This window comes from Anomaloglossus baeobatrachus, chromosome 5, assembly GCF_048569485.1.
Source record: "Anomaloglossus baeobatrachus isolate aAnoBae1 chromosome 5, aAnoBae1.hap1, whole genome shotgun sequence".
Classification (NCBI taxonomy): Eukaryota; Metazoa; Chordata; class Amphibia; order Anura; family Aromobatidae; genus Anomaloglossus; species Anomaloglossus baeobatrachus.
This window is the reverse complement of record NC_134357.1, coordinates 371,849,066-371,866,511: the sequence shown is the minus strand read 5'-3', so window position 1 is coordinate 371,866,511 and position 17,446 is coordinate 371,849,066. Positions and strand designations below refer to the sequence as shown.

Genomic DNA, 17,446 nt, shown 5'->3' with positions numbered 1-17,446 from the left:
AGGAGCAGGAGTGTCATCTGAAAACTGGGACACAATCGGCCTCTGGAGAGATGAAGCCAGACATATAGGTCCCCTGTCACATGTCACCTCCATGGATTGCTCCTGGAACCTGAGATCAAGCCCGGAAGCCAAGGAAATCAAATCATCCAGCGTAGTAGGAATATCAAAGCCTGCCAGTTCATCCTTAACCCTTCCAGATAAACCTTCCCAAAAGGCATCCACATGTGCCTTATTAATCCATTCTAGTTCAGAAGAAAGGGTGTGGAATTGAACCGCATACTGTCTGACAGTCTGAACACCTTGACACAGCTGCAGAAGAGAAAACACCGCAGAGGCGACACGACCCAACTCATTAAAAACTTTGTGGAGGTCCTCCAAGAACTCTAGGACTTCAGAGGTAAATGGATCTTGTCTCTTCCACAGGGGGTTGACCCAAGCAAGAGCCTTCCCACTGAGGTGTGACATTAGGAATGCCACTTTGGCATGGTCTGAACAAAAACTGGTGGGCAAACAGTTCCAAGTGCCAGGTGCACTAATTGATGAATCCTCAACACTGCTTAAGATCGCCGTCGAAACGAGGTGGAGCATACAGATGTGGCATGGATGCTGTCAGTGCTGGAACTGCAGGCTAGATGGATGCAGATGAGACAGACGGTCTTCCGTCGTTCAAACAGGTGTTCTCGGATCGCAGAAATGACAGAATCTGATCCTGCTGGTCCCACATGTGAGACATCTCCTGGTATAGTGCTGGAAACGAAAGGGTGTCAGAGTCAGCGGAGTCTATGATCTGCGCAAACCCGTAATAATAAGTTGAAAAACATAAAAATCTCTGCAAAGCTTTAAGGGTAGTCGTTTGAACCCAATCAAGAATGGCCTGCACCTTAATGGGATCCATTTGAAACCCTGAAGTAGAAACCAAATTACCTAGAAACTGGACCGGCGGCACTTCAAAAAAACATCTTTCCAGCTTTGCAAATAAATGATTGTCATGAAAAATCTGGAGGACATGACAGACAGGTTCCTGTGTTCCTCCTGAGAAATGACACAGAGAAAAAGTATAGATGCCATGAAGAAAGAGAGGTGTAAAAATCTTTGGAAAGTCATGACACCAGCTAAAATTTATCACAAATTAAAGAGCAATCTTGTTACCTCGTGAAAAATAATATCAGCTGCTTCGGCTGATGTTTCATTACCAAGGTGCCACACAAGAAACATCTTCTGATGAGTAAAACCAGTGAGCTGTCTCAAGACCTTTGCAACCTTATTGTTGCAAAACATACTGATGTTATTGGTTATAGAAGAATTTCTAAACTACTGAATGTTCCAGTGAGCACTGTTGGGGCCATAATCCGGAAGTGGAAAGAACATCATTTCACCATAAACCAGCCATGACAAGGTGCTCCCTACAAGATTTTAGATATAGGAGTGAAAATAATTATCAGAAGAGTTGTCCAAGAGCCAAGACTTACCTGTAGAGAGCTACAGAAAAACCTGGAATCAGCAGGTACAATTGTTTCAAAGAAAACAATGATTAATGTACTCAACCTCCATGGCCTCTATGCACACTCACATGCAAGACTCCACTGCTGAACGAAAGCATGTCCAAGTACATTTAAAGTTTTCTCAACAACATTTTGACAAGCCTATGAAATACTTGGAGACTATAGTCTGGTCAGATGAGATTAAATTGAACTCTTTGCATGCCATAGTACACAACATATTTGGAGGCCAAAAGACACTGCATATCCCCGCAAATACACCATTCTAAGGGGTACTTTGCACACTACGACATCGCAGCTGCGATGTCGGTGGGGTCAAATCGAAAGTGACGCACATCCGGCATCGCTGTCGACATCGGAGTGGGTAAATCGTTTTTGATACGATTAACGAGCGCAAAAGCTCCGAAATTGTATCATCGGTGTAGTGTCTGTCATCCCCATAATGTCGCGGCAGCGACAGGTACGATGTTGTTCCTGGTTCCTGCGGCAGCACACATCGCTGTGTGAGAAGCCGTGGGAGTGAGGAACATCTCCTTACCTGCATCCCGTGGCTCACGCCGGCTATGCGGAAGGACGGAGGTGGGCGGGATGTTTACGTCCCACTCATCTCCGCCCCTCTGCTTCTATTGGCCGCCTGTCGTGTGACGTCGCTGTGACGCCGCACGACCCGCCCCCTTAGGAAGGAGGCGGTTCGACGGCCAGAGCGGCGTTGCAGGGCAGGGGAGAGCATGTGAAGCTGCTGTAGCGATAATGTTCGCTAGGGCAGCTATCACAAGATATTGCAGCTGCGACGGGGGCGGGGACTATTGTGCTCGGCATCGCTACCATCGGCTTGCGATGTCGTAGTGTGCAAAGTACCCCTAAGAGTGAAGTTTGGAGGTGGGAACATCATTGTGTGGGGTTGTTTTTCAGCATATGATACTGACTGGCAAATTTCATATGATTGAAGGGCGGATGAATGGACCAATCTACTGAAATATTCCTAATAAAAATATGCTGCTATTTTTCAATGTGATGTTTTATTCAAACACAAATGTGGTCAATCTGTGGCCTTATATTTTTTTGCTATAAGCATTCGGATTGAATGTCATATTTATCAATGTTGCTATGCCGTTAAACTGGCTCCAGTACCTGGTTATTGCAGCTAAAGTAATCAAGTGTTTGCTTCAGGTTGAAGTCAATGGGCTTCTGAAAGGGAATCTGTCAGCAGGTTTTTTCTACTTTATCCGAGAGCAGCATGATGTAGCAAAGAGATCTTGAATCTAATGCTATATTACCTAGATTACTGGATGCAGTCGTTCTGACACAATCATAATTTTTAGATTTAGCTGTCTAGCAGAGATGAGAAAGCTTTCCCGCCCACACCAGGCTGTCAATAATATTGTACATTGACATTGAGGTTTCAATCACAGCAGGGGGCATGCTATGTGAATGACATTGTAATCCGAACCAGGATAAGTCCTGCCTCTATCCTGCTGCTTAAACAAACATAGCAAATAAACAACAGATTGAACCTTGACAAGACAGGCATCCCTGAATTCTCTGTGTTAACCCATACAGCATGCTGTCTTCAGCTTACATAGCAAAAAACTGCTGAGAAATTATTGTACTACTAGAAGGTGGCCCGATTCTACGCATCGGGTATTCTAGAATTTACGTATTGTGTAGTTCATGTATGATTTTTGTTATATATATAGATGTTGTTGTGTGTAGTTACCAAGTGTTTGTGTAGGGCGCTGTACATGTTCTGAGTGTCGCGGGGGGTGAGAGCGGTGTTGTATGTGTGTTGCGTGTGTTGCGTTGTTTGTGGAGCGCTGTGTGTCTGTAGCGTTGTGTGTGTGTGTGTGTTGTGCGGTTTGTGTGGGTGTGGTGTGTTTTGGGGGGAGGTATGTTTTGAGCAATGTGTGTGTTGTGCAGTATGTGCGTATATTTGTGTGTGCAGCGTTGTCTGTGTGTGTGGGTGTCTGTGTAGGGCGTTGTTTGTGATTCCTAGTGTGTGTGTGTTGTGCAGTGCGCGTGTGTGTGTGTGTTGGGGGGAGGTGTGCACCTCCCATCGTGCTCCATCCCCCATGCTGCGCACCCCCCATCGTGCTGCATCCCCCATGCTGCGCACTCCCAAACGTGCTCCATCCGCCATGCTGCGCACTCCCAAACGTGGTCCATCCGCCATGCTGCGCACTCCCAAACGTGCTCCATCCGCCATACTGCGCACTCCCCATCGTGCTGCATCCCCCATGCTGCGCACTCCCAAACGTGCTCCATCCGCCATGCTGCGCACTCCCCATCGTGCTCTATCCGCCATGCTGCACACTCCCAAACGTGCTCCATCCGCCATGCTGCGCACTCCCAAACGTGCTCCATCCGCCATGCTGCGCACCCCCTATCATGCTCCATCCGCCATGCTGCGCACTCCCAAACGTGCTCCACCCGCCATGCTGCGCACTCCCAAACGTGCTCCATCCGCCATGCTGCGCACTCCCAAACGTGCTCCATCCGCCATGCTGCGCACTCCCAAACGTGGTCCATCCGCCATGCTGCGCACTCCCAAACGTGCTCCATCCGCCATGCTGCGCACTCCCAAACGTGCTCCATCCGCCATACTGCGCACTCCCCATCGTGCACCATCCGGCATGCTGCGCACTCCCAAACGTGCTCCATCCGCCATGCTGCGCACTCCCAAACGTGCTCCATCCGCCATGCTGCGCACTCCCAAACGTGCTCCATCCGCCATGCTGCGCACTCCCAAACGTGCTCCATCCGCCATGCTGCGCGCTCCCAAACGTGGTCCATCCGCCATGCTGCGCACTCCCAAACGTGCTCCATCCGCCATGCTGCGCACTCCGAAACGTGCTCCATCCGCCATACTACGCACTCCCAAACGTGCTCCATCCGCCATACTGCGCACTCCCCATCGTGCACCATCCGGCATGCTGCGCACTCCCAAACATGCTCCATCCGTCATGCTGCACACTCCCAAACGTGCTCCATCCGTCATGCTGCGCACTCCCAAACGTGCTCCATCCGCCATGCTGCGCACTCCCAAACGTGCTCCATCCGCCATGCTGCGCACCCCCCATCATGCTCCATCCGCTTAGGAGTGCGCAGCATGCCGGATGGTGCACGATGGGGAGTGCGCAGTATGGCGGATGGAGCACTTTTGGGAGTGCGCAGCATGGCGGATGGAGCACGTTTGGGAGTGCGCAGCATGGCGGATGGACCACGTTTGGGAGTGCGCAGCATGGCGGATGGACCACGTTTGGGAGTGCGCAGCATGGCGGATGGACCACGTTTGGGAGTGCGCAGCATGGGGGTTGCAGCACGATGGGGAGTGCGCAGTATGGCGGATGGAGCACGTTTGCTCAGCCTCTCTCCTTCCAGCCTCCCTCAGCATCAGCCCCCCCCTCCCAGCCTTCCCCAAGATCAGCCTCTCTGCTCCCAGCCTCCTCCAGCACGCCGTGCTCCTCTGCCGACACTCACCCACACCCGATCGCATCCACTCACCCACACAACCGATCGCATCCACTCACCCACACAACCGATCGCATCCACTCACACACACAACCGATCGCATCCACTCACACACACAACCGATCGCATCCACTCACACACACACCCGATCGCATACACTCACACACACACCCGATCGCATACACTCACACACACCCGATCGCATACACTCACACACACAGACACTAACGATATTGCACATACGCGCTGATACTCACAACATCCGGGGATATCACATGCTTCTGGCCATGTGATCCCCCGGCAGGTCCTGGAAGCTCACAGCACAATATCGCCGCCGAGAAGCAAGCGATATCCCAGGATGTTGTGAGTATGTGGATGCGATGTGATGTGTGTATGTGAGTGTGATCTGATTTGTGTGTGTGTGTGTGTGTGTGTGCTGTTATGTTATGTATGTTCTGCAGCTGCAGGACCTTGATGTGTGGATGCGATGTGATGTGTGTGTGATGTGTGTGTGAGTGTGAGCCGGTGTACACTGGTAACTATGATACACATCGGGTAACTAAGGGACCTTAGTTACCCGATGTGTATAATGGTTACCAGCTTTCACGGCCTCCGTTAAGATCCCAGCATCGCAAGGTTATGTCTGGCGCTGCCGGGATCCTGACGGAGCCGGTGTAGAAGCAAGCGATATCCCAGCATGTTGTGATGTGTGAGGTGAGTGTGAGAGTGAGTGTGATCTGATGTGTGTGTGTACTCACCTGGGAGTTGCGGCTCCGTGTCAGTTGGGCCACAGCCAGCGTGCATTGCGTGAGGGGGGCGGGGCCTGCAGAGAGCCGGGGCGAGAGGCCAATCCGTGTGGGGGGGCGGGGCCATGGCGAGCCCAGCGGCCAATCAGCTTTGTGTCACCGTAAGGACACAATTTCGGAGCATGACAGACAGACAGACAGACAGATAGACAGACAGACAGACAGACAGACAGACAGACAGAATAAGGCAATTATATATATAGATACTAGTGAATAATATTGAGTGTTTGAATGAGTTGGCATCTGCATTGCTTATTTTTGTTTTCCTTATATTTTTGAACAGACATTTTTTGGCAATGTCAATTCAACAGGGGTGACGGAGCACCGCCTCCACTATCCTATAAAGGCACGCTATGTTCGTTTTATTCCTGTAGACTGGAATCCTCGGGGAAAGATTGGGCTTCGCGTTGCACTTTATGGCTGTGAAAGCAGTAAGTTGACTTTTTTCTGTGTTTTTGTAAATGTTAATGGTTTAATGTCTTCTATGCTCCTCTTTGTATCGGCTATGATTTTTTTCAAAAGAAAAGGATAGTCATTGTCTCGCTTTTCTTGATTAATGCATTTCAGTCAAAGGTAAAGAGTAACCAAACTTTATTTATACTTAATTTGTCCAGCATAGAATGTTCTGTTTTTGTAAATCACTTTACAAGGGATTTTTTTTCTTTATTACTGTTGAAGAATTGTATTTAAGTGACTTGCTAACCAATGCTGTGTTCAGGTCTATTGTCTGTGATTAGCTTCATTGATATAATAACATATTGGGGTCCCACCAAGGACAACATCTGCAAGGAGTTTGTATGTTCTCCCCGTGTTTGCGTGGGTTTCCTCCGAGTTCTCTGGTTTCCTCTCCAAAGACATACAGATAGGGAATTTAGATTGTGAGCCCCAATGGGGACAGTGTTGCTGATGTATGTAAAGCGCTCTGGAATTAATAGCGCTATATAAATGAATAAATATTACTATTATTATTATACTCATTTGGAGTACCGATGGTGGAAGTGAAAGGGTCAACTCAGGGTCACTAAGGCCCCATTCACATGTCCCTGCAAAAAACTAAAGTTTTGCACGGTCCATGGTGTAGGTACGTATGTCCGTCTGTGTGTGTGTGTTCCGAGTGCTGTTCATGTGCTGTGTAATGTCCGGATAGTACATGGACAGTATGTGTGGTTCCCTGGACAAGCCAGGACGTCACAGGTACTGCAACAACACACCCCACACCCCGGCTAGGCACACCGAAGTCAAACAGAAATCCTTGTTGCCTCCCTCCAGGGGCTGATGTCCACACCAGGGTGTGGGCCAGGCGGTTGGCCCCACCCACCGAGGAGTTCACAGTCCTGGAGGCGGGAAAAGGCAGTCAGATGAGTTAGGGAAGTGGTAGTAGAGGAGACTGACCGTGTCCGGGTGCGTGGCCCGGGCACATACAGCAAGGTTGGCAGATGGTGGTGACCGTCTGCAGGAGAGGCTGATTGGAGCGAACCGTAAGGACCGTGGACGGGCGGTGGCCCGATGGTACCGGATCTGGGAGTGAAGAGAAGCCAGCACCATTCGGCAGGGCTTACGGACCCCGACCAGGCTAGGAGTCTCTGTAAAACCGGTCAAATCCGTTAGCGAAGGGAACCTCCGGGGTTTCCCAGCAGTCAAGACCCGATTGAAGGCAACAGCTCACACCGTGAAGGGAAACACAGTCACCGCCAAGGCTACAGTTCCCAGGGCCAGAGCCTGCGGGCAAAAGGGGCTCCCTCAGCATCCATCCAAGCTGGAGAGCGGGTTACCGGTGGGAAGCCCTTGGAACCGTAAACACAACACAGGTGCAGGGAAAGACAGTCACCATCAACCTACCGGGAGGAGAAACACCGCAGCCGTCTGTGGGACCCGTCCATCCAGCCGTTTGTTTTACCGGAGACTTTGCATTATTCATTGGCTGAGTGAGTACCACCGTGCCGTGCGGCACAGCGCTGTCCCCGCAACCCTGCACCTCACCAGGCCCCGTAACCCGCCTGTCATCCCTAACCCTCACCGGGGCCCCGGGACAAGCAACCCCCCTACCCACGGAGGGGAGAACCAACATCCAAGCTGCTCCCTGTCATCGCTCCCGGGATCCCTGTCCAGAGCAGCGGTGGTGTCACAACCTCACCACAACCGTGGGTGGCGTCACGGAAAATATCCCCAAACCACACCACCCCCTTTCACTCACGGGCGAGGAACGCTGCTCGAGTCCCCGGGATCCGGCCCACCGCTCGAGCCACCACCGAGCAGCAGCAGCAGCCGGACCCGAGCAGTGGGTGAGCGCAGCGTCCCCTCCTCCGCCCGCGACATATGAACTTGTACACTTACGTTTCTCCGGCGTTGCTGTCACACTTGCTTCTGGTCCGCAGTCAGTGCAGTGAATATGCATGAGCATAATGAGCGGGCCCGGAAGCAAATGTTACAGCGGCGCTGGAGACAAATAAGTATAAAAATATATTTATTTCTCAATGACATGTGTTTCCTTCGGTGCATGTCACATTGATGTCAGATGGATCACATCAGTGTACAATCAGTGTGACATCCTTGCTGCCAGCAGAGAATGGACAAGTCACGATGTGGAGCACACAGACACACGGTTCATGTCGAAACACAGACATGTGTGCAAGCGCATTGATTTTAATGGGTCTACATGTGTCCGTGTCTCCGGTACGTGCGAAAACAGATGCCACACATACTGGACACACGGATTTAGTCTGGGGATAAGCTTACTGCATGAGATTCTTCTGATAAGCACAACACTGAGAGGAGGACACATGTGCTGCTGACCCATTCACTGCCATCTTTTGTACTCCAAATAAGCATGTCTGTTATTATTATAGCTGAAAGCAGGTAAATAGGCTGAGGAACAGCATCAGTTTGGAGTCTACTAACATGCAATTTTTCGAAGAATAAAGACAAATCTTGTAAGGGATTTGCAAAGTTTAATAACTTTCCATGCTGGGCAAAATTGCATTTAAAAAATGAAAATGTAATTATTTTTTACATTTGTGTTTGTAAATGACAAAACAAAGTTATAATATTTTATGAATTGAATCCATGTAGATGGATGTTGTGTCTTCAACTTGTCTGTTACGTGGAATGTTTGTATGGATAACAGATTGTTTTCAGACTTGCCTGTTTAGTTTGAAATATTCAGCTGGCATTATGTTTGCGAATTCTTCAATGTGCTCAAAAGTAGGTTAGCGAGACTGAGGAAACGGAGGGAGGGGAGAAACACGTGCCTGTATGATCAGGCGACAAATGTTATTTTTTGTAGTCTGTAATCATCAATCATTAGCGGCATCGTCCTGCTGCCCATAGGTGTGCATATGTTAAGAATGCCCGCAGTTTGTACTGAAAAAATCATATTTCTTGCGTAGGAACTAACAATTTGCTTTTACTCTTTAGACCACGATGTCCTGTCTTTCGATGGTGATGACCTATTTTCCTACCAGTTTAGAAGAAAGACCAATCGGACTCTACAGGATGATATTTCTTTCAATTTTAAGACGTTGGACAAAGATGGAGTGTTGATGTATGCGGAGGGCTCACAAGGGGACTACATTAGTTTGGAGCTTCAGAAGGCGCAGTTGATCTTCCGAATCAGCCTGGGTATGTAGATCGCTGATCTCAGTTTGATGACTTTATATACTAATCTACATTATTCAGTAACTGAACATTGATAGAATTACTGTTTCGTTGCTTTATGTTTTTCCCCTAACAGGAAACAGCCCTCTCCAATCTGTAGACAGTCACACGGTCACCACCCTGGGAAGCCTCCTAGATGACCAGCATTGGCACTCCCTACGTATCCGGCGGAATCTGCGCGATCTCAATATAACATTGGATGGAGAAACACAGAGACTGCGATGCAATGGGCACTTTGACCAACTAGATCTGGATAAAGAGGTAGCACTCAGCATTTTTTATGCCTTTTGAATTTTGGTGATACAAAGGTTTGGGCCCATTATTCTCTATGGAGGACTATGTGGTGTCCATTATTCTGTATGGATGGCTATGTGGGGCCCATTATTCTGTATGGAGGAATATGTGGGGCCCATAATTCTGTATAAAGGGCTGTGTGGGGACCATTATTCTGTATGGAGGACTATGTGGGGCCCATAATTCTGTATGGATGGCTATGTGGGGCCCATTATTCTGTATGGAGGACTATGTGGGGCCCATCATTCTGTATAGAGGGCTATGTGGGGACAATTATTCTGTATGGAAGGCTATGTGGGCCCATAATTCTGTATAGAGGGCTATGTGGGGACCATTATTCTGTATGGAGGACTATGTGGGGCCCATAATTCTGTATGCAGGGCTATGTGAGGCCTATTATTCTGTATGGAGGACTATGTGGAACCCATTACTCTGTCTGGAGGGCTATGTGGGGCCCATTACTCTGTATAGAGGACTATGTGGGGCACATCATTGTGTATAGGGGACTATGTGGGGTCCATAATTCTATATGGAAGACTGTGAGGCCCATTATTCTGTATGGAGGACTATGTGGGGCCTATAATTCTGTATGGAGGACTAATATGTGGGGTCCATTTTTCTGTTTGGATGACTATGTAGGGCACCTTATTCTGTATGGAGGGCTATGTAGGCCACATTATTCTGTATGGAGGACTATTTGGAACCCATTATTCTGTGTGGAGGACTATATGGGACCCGCTACTAGGTTGGCCCCCAACTTTGTCCTAGTTTTTAATTTTGGCCCTCTGTGCATTTGAGCATGGTATCTCTGGTCTAGACTATGCTTACTGTTCTTTGGTAATCTCAAGCATTCTCTGCTCATAGATGGACTAGCTTAGAGCAACTGGAGGTTTCTCAGACTCTCAAAGTGTAATGCACATAGTCTAGATGGAAACAACCCCTGCTCTTAGCTGGACCAGCCCTGAGCAGATGGTGTGTACCAGACTTCCAAATCACAGTGTGCATGGAGAGTGCTGGCAGCCATTTTATTCTCTTCTTTAAATAAATAAATAAATAACTGAGAATTAGATTAACTGCTCCAAAATGAATAAAATGAAGGACACTAGATATTTTACTCATGCATTAAGCATTGCTTGTGAAATTTTTATTGTGTGTTGGAAAGACATTATAAGTTACACATAAACCTGTACCAAGAATATCTAAGACCGTTCCTTACTCCTCTATCATCTCATGTATTTTCTGTGTAAGGAGAATTTTATCTACAGCTGGGCAGAAAAAAAGTCTTCTCGTGAAAAATTGAGCATTGTATAACTTTTCAAAGACTGGATATTAAAGAGAGAGATAGAGGAAGGAGCTATACATCTCTCCATAAGAGCAACTCCAGTCTCTGGAAAAGATGAATGCAAACAGCAAGATGTGTCAACTGTAGGGATAAGCTTCTTTGGCTCCTATCACCGATGGGAGAGATGGGGCTGGCTGTAGTCAAATGTAATATTATATTCCAGCCTCTCATATGGAATACGGTATGTAGATGGATTAGGCCAACCAAAGCGTGATCAGTTGCTTGTTGGCAGGTCTTTGCTCTGGCTCACAAAAGTAGCAGTTTCCCTTTCTTTGACATAAAGGGTTGTCAAGATGATATATCTTATTTAATATCATGACCAATGACCGAAAATATCAGAACATATCACTATTACTACAGCATAGTTATTAACATAGAAACAGATTTATTGTTATTGTGCAGACTGATTTATTGTGAGTGTTAATTGCTATGATAGGTCTCTATAAGGTTATGTTGGCATATACACTCCATCATTGAAATTACAAAACTAAGAAGGAAAAGTTTTGGATGTGTGGAAATCATAGGATCAATAAACATGTTAATGATATGCAAATTATCAAAAATAGGAACAACATTTTAAAAGCATTTTGATTTATTCAGTATCAAGTATGAGTGATACACCCATGAATATACACGCTTAAACACTTCAGTTTTGGCCAGCTCTGTTAAAGCAAACAGAGCTGGGGCAGGATAGGGCGTAGCGAAGCCCACACTACAAATTAATCAAATAGTTGCGGGTAACACCAGTGATGAGATATGCCAAATTCAATAAGTGGATTGTGCCTCTTAGGGTACGGTTCCACTTGCGTATGACTTGCACAAGTCTCGCATCGGTATCACACGGCATGGCCTGACGCTGTCCAGATATGAGCGTGCAGCTGTATGAAATATATGCAGATCACCCGCTCCTTTCAGGGGAGTGTGCCGCCGTGTCGGGTGATACCGATGCGAGACTCGTGCGAGTCATACGCAAGTGGAATCATACCCTTAATGAATTTAGTGCATACTGCTCCTGCGTGCCCCTCATTAATGAGGCGCTATGTTTCCATTTTTTCATCATTCATTGCTATAGTTCAAAGACTTTTCCTTCTTTGTGCTGCAAATATATTATTGAAGAGTGTATGTATGGCTAGTAGTGTTTACACTGAATAAAAATATAATTGCAACACTTGTTTTTGCTCCCATATTTCATTGAGCTGAACTCAAAGAGCTAGGACTTTTTCTATGTACACAAAAGGCTTTTTTCTTTCAAATATTGTTCATAAATTTGTCTATGACCTCTTTCACACATCCGTGCATTAAACGCACGTGTGTGACAGTCCGTGGGGAAGGTACGTAAGGCCATCCGTTTGTCCGTGTGTGTGTTCTGCATGTGCTGTCGGTGTGCTGTCGGTGTGACATATGGATACCACATGGACTTGTATACTTTCCTGTCTCCAGCGCTGCTGTTACTTCCGGGTCCACGTTCAGTGTAATGAATATTCATGAGCCATAATGAGCGGGACCCAGAAGCTACAGCAGCAACGGAGACAGGTAAATATAATTTATTTATTTATTTTTTTAAGTGATGTGTTTTCTCCAGTACGTGTCACAATGACGTCACATGGATCACATCAGTGTGCGATCCATATGACACCTATGCTGCTAGCTGAAAATGGTCATGTCGCCGTCTGGAGCATGGACGTGTGAGTAAACCCATTGAGTTTAATCGGTCTACGTGTGTCCGTGTCTCTGGTATGTGTGAAAACAGCCACCACACGTATCGGAGACATGGATGAGTGAAGGGGGCCTAAATCTGTGCTTGTGCTCCTTTGCCAAAAAAATCTATTTCCATAACAGATGTTGTAAGTTTTGAGGGAGCGTGCAAATGGCATGTTGACTGCAGGAATGTCCACCAGAGATGTTGCCTGTGAACTGATTGGTCATTTCTCTTCCATAAGCCGTCTCCGTTTTAGAGAATTTGGCAGTGCATCCAACCGGCCTCATAACTGCAGACCACGTGTAACCACTCTAGCCCAAGACTTCAACATCCAGCATTTTTGCCTCCAAAATCGTCTGAGACTAGCCACCCAGACAACTGCTGCAACAATTGGTTTGCATAACCAAAGAATTTCTGCACAAACTGTCAGAAACCATCTCAAGAAGTTCATCTTCATGCTTGTAGTCCTCACTGGGGTCACCTTCTGACTGCAAGTCATCATCGTAACTGACATGAGTAGGCAAATGCTCACCTTTCATGAAGTCTGGCACATTGGAGAGGTGTTCTCTTCATGGATGAATCTCGGTTTTCACTGTACAGGGCAGATGAAAACCTGTGTATGGCGTTGTGTGGGTGAGCGGTTTGCTCATGTCAACATTGTGAATTGAAGTGCCCATGATGACGGTGTGGTTATGGTATGGGCAGGAATATATTACGGAAAAACAAACACAGGTGCATTTTATTGATGCCATATTGAAGGCACAGAGATACCCCATTGTTGTGCCATTCATCCTGGACCATCACCTCATGTAGCAGCATGATAATGCACAGCCCCATGTTGCAAGGACGTGTTCACATTTCCTGGAAGCTGACAACATCCCAGTTCCTGCATGACCAGCATACTCAGTCACCGGACATGTCACCTATTGAGTATGTTTGGGATGCTCTGAATCAGCGTATATGACTGCGTGTTCAAGTTCCTGCCAATATAAAGCAATTTTGCATAGCTAGGGAGGAGGAGTGAACCAACACTCCACAGACCGCAATCAATAACCTGATCAACTCTATGTGCAGATGTGTTACATTGTGTGAAGTAAATGCTGGTAGCACCAGATACGGTCTGGTTTTCTGGTCCCCCTGGTCCATCCCAATACTGTAACTGCACATTTTAGAGTGGCCTTTTATTGTGGCCAGCCTAAAGCACACCTGTGCAATAATCGCGTTGTCTATTCAGCATCTTGATATGCCACACCTGTGAGGTGGATGGATTATCTCGGCAAAGGAGAAGCGCTGACTAACACAGATTTAGACAAATTGTGAATATTTGAGTGAAAAAGGTCCTTGTGTACATAGAAAAAGTTTTAGATCTTTGAATTAAGCTCATAAAAATGGGAGGAAAAAAGAAATGTTTTGCATTTATATTTTCGTTCAGTGTAGCTCGCGTTGACCTGCATTTTTATCATTTTATTTTTTGTATTTTTCTATTTGCAGATATTTTTTGCTGGCATTTTACATGAAGGTAAAACCGTTACTTACAAGCAGAACTTCCGCGGCTGCCTGGAGAACATTGTTTTTAATAGAGTGCACATTGCTGACCTGGCAAGGAGGAATAAATCTTCTATTCGCTTTGTGGTGAGCCTTTAGATGGGTAATACTTGTATCTAAAATGAGGAATAGTTAACTAAAGTGATAAAATGCCTCTCTTTCTTATTTAGCGCAACATTGAATTTTGTTTATTACTTTTGAACCCGCGCAGAGCCGGACTTTTACGGGTCCGCCCATCACTAACTATGAAGAAAATAAAACATGTAAAATTGAAATTGTCTGAACGTCAGAAATTGTAGCTTAGCTCCATTGAAGAAAATGGGGATAAGCTGCAATACCTCATATAACCTGTGGACATGTGTTGCACTTTTGAAAGAAGCAGCCATATTTTTGTAATTCTGTATAACCATTTTATCAGAGACACAGTTGTGGCTGAAAGTGTTGGCACCCTTGAAAATTTTCCAGAAAATTAAGTATTTCCCACAGAAAAATTATAGCAATTGGACATGTTTTGTTATACACGTTTATTTCCCTTGTGTGTATTGAAACAACTAAAAAAACCCAGCAAAAAATATACAAATTGGACAGAATTTCACACAAAAGCTCAAAAATGGTCTGCACAAAATTGTTGGTACCCTCAACTTAACATTTGGTTGCACATCCTTCGAAATAAATAAGTGCAATAAATCGCTTCCTATAACCATCAACAAGCTTCTTACACCTCTCAACTGGTATTTTGCACCACTCTTCTTTACAAACTGTTTCAGGTCTCTCATATTTGAAGGGTGACTTCACCCAACAGCAATTTTAAGATCTCTCCACAGATGTTCAATGGGAATTAGACCCATTCTCATTGCTGCCACTTCAGAACTCTCCAGCACTATGTTTCCGTGCATTTCTGGGTGCCACTTGAAGTATGTTTGGAGTCATTGTCCTGTTGGAAGACCCATGACCTAGGACAACCCAGCTTTCTGATACTGGGAATTACATTGCAACTCAAAATCATTTGGTAATCTTTAGATTTCATAATTCCTTGCACACAGTCAAGGCACACAGTGCCAGAAGCAGCAAAACAACCCCAAAACATCTTTGAACCTCTATTATATCTGACTGGAGGTACTGTTTTCTTTTCTTTTTAGGCCTCATTCCATTTTCGGTAAACAATAGAATGATGTGTTTTACCAAAAAGCTCTATCTCGGTGCCATCTATCCATAAGACGCTTTCCAAGAAGGATTTTGGCTTACTCACATACATTTTGGCAAACTGCAGTATAGATTTTTTATGTCTCTGTGTCAGCAGTGGGCTTCTCCTGGGTCTCCTGCCATAACATTTCATTGTATTCAAATGTGGACGGATAGTTTGTGCTGACCATGATGCATCCTGAGCCTGCAGGACAGCTTGTATTTCTTTGGAACTTGGTTGGGGCTGCTAGTCCACCATCTGGACTATTCTACATTTCAACCTTTCATCAGTTTTTTTTCTGCAGTCCATGTCTAAGTAGATTAGCTACAGTGCCATGGGTTGTAAACTTCTTGATTATGTTGCGCACTGTGAAGAAAGGAACATCAAGATTGTTGATATTGTTCAACAAGTTTAGTTCTCAAGTCCTCAGGCAGTTCTCTTCTACTATTTCTGTTCTTCATGCTTAGTGTGGCACTGACAGACAAACAATGCAAAGATTGAGTCCACTTCTCCCCTTTTTATCTGGATTCAGGTATGATTTTCATATTGCCCACACCTGTTACTTGCCACAGGTGAGTTTGAATGAGCATCACAGTTTTTCTCATTTTTTTTGTATTGTACCAGTACACCTAAAGGAAAAAAACGTGCAATTGCAATAATTTTCTGCGATAAATCTTCATTTTCTGGAGCAATTTGAAGGGTGCCAACACTTTCAGCCATGACTGTATAAAGGTCACAGCAATGAATAACATATTACATGATAGTTTTCATCCATGTGGTAATATTCTTTAGCACTGAATTCTTCAATGCACACCATGATGTTTTAGCTCTGTTAAGCAATAACCTAAAAGGGCACCTAGGTAAATCTCCAGTATCTAGAGATCACTTCTATAACTGAAGTCATAGGTGTATTTAATTTATCAAGGGGTTATCTCAAGTTGGATGGTAGCCCCATCTCTGGTGGTTGTCTGACCATGGGACCTCCACTGATCCTGAGCCCAAACTGAATGGAGCGGTGTTTGATCATGCGCACTACTTCATTCTTAATGGGATCACTAGAGCCAAGCAGTTTAATCAGCTGGTCTTTTGTGCACCCATTAAGAATGAATGAAGTGGCAGTGTACTTGATTAACCAATGCTTTATTGAAGAGCCTCAATTCTCAGGATCTTTGGGATTCCCAGCTGTCAGATCTGCAGTGATTGGAAAGCTATTACTTATTCCATGGATGGGAGATAACTTCCAAACTTGAGACAACCCCTTTAAGTCGAAATCAGCAAACATTACATTTAGGAGCCTCAGTCATAGTGTACAAGGGTTGGCTGCAAAAGATTTTCAGATTACAGTTCTGTCATCTCAAAGACCAATATTGTGTTCTCCAAGTGCCCAAACACCAATGTAACAACATATAATTTTCACCGTAGGCTATTTTCACTTTAGTGCTTATACAGTAGTAGTAGTGTAGGCTAAAAAGTAGTGTAGCCTGAGCCTACGTTTTACAATGGTCAATTATCAAACACAAAAACAATATGAAACCTGAGCAGAAATATAATGAGCCACCAAGGGAAATGCTTCCAAAGGACACCACCAGTGACTACAGATATGAGGGGACATTTATCAAAACTGATTCAGAGTAGCTGCCCATAGTAACCAATCAGGTTCCTGTTTTTATTTTTCAAACAGCCTCTGATATATAAGGCCATGTGCACACATTGAGTATTTGATGAGTTTTTTACCTCAGTATCTGTAACCAAGTATTTGTAAGTATTTTAAAGCTCAAACATGGGACTCCTACTCAATATAAAGAAGACATAGATATTGACTACTGCCAGGTACGTCCGGGATACATTTGAGATGGACAGCGACGAACTGAATGTTGAAAACGACTTCCACCTACTAGGATCAATGATCACTCAAGATGCAGCAATGACGGTGGACGTCAATAGGAGAATAGTTGT

At 45.6% G+C, this 17,446-nt stretch overlaps 1 protein-coding gene across 1 annotated transcript in view; it reads left to right on the top strand.

The window, feature by feature from the left end:
• CNTNAP1 (contactin associated protein 1) overlaps positions 1-17,446 on the top strand; it is a 157,891-nt gene that overhangs the window by 52,621 nt on the left and 87,824 nt on the right. Inside the window, exons 4-7 of the mRNA XM_075349990.1 lie at positions 6,057-6,204; positions 9,188-9,391; positions 9,504-9,688; positions 14,254-14,394. Of these exons, the coding sequence (XP_075206105.1) occupies positions 6,057-6,204; positions 9,188-9,391; positions 9,504-9,688; positions 14,254-14,394 (678 nt within the window). The remainder of the gene's footprint in view (positions 1-6,056; positions 6,205-9,187; positions 9,392-9,503; positions 9,689-14,253; positions 14,395-17,446) is intronic.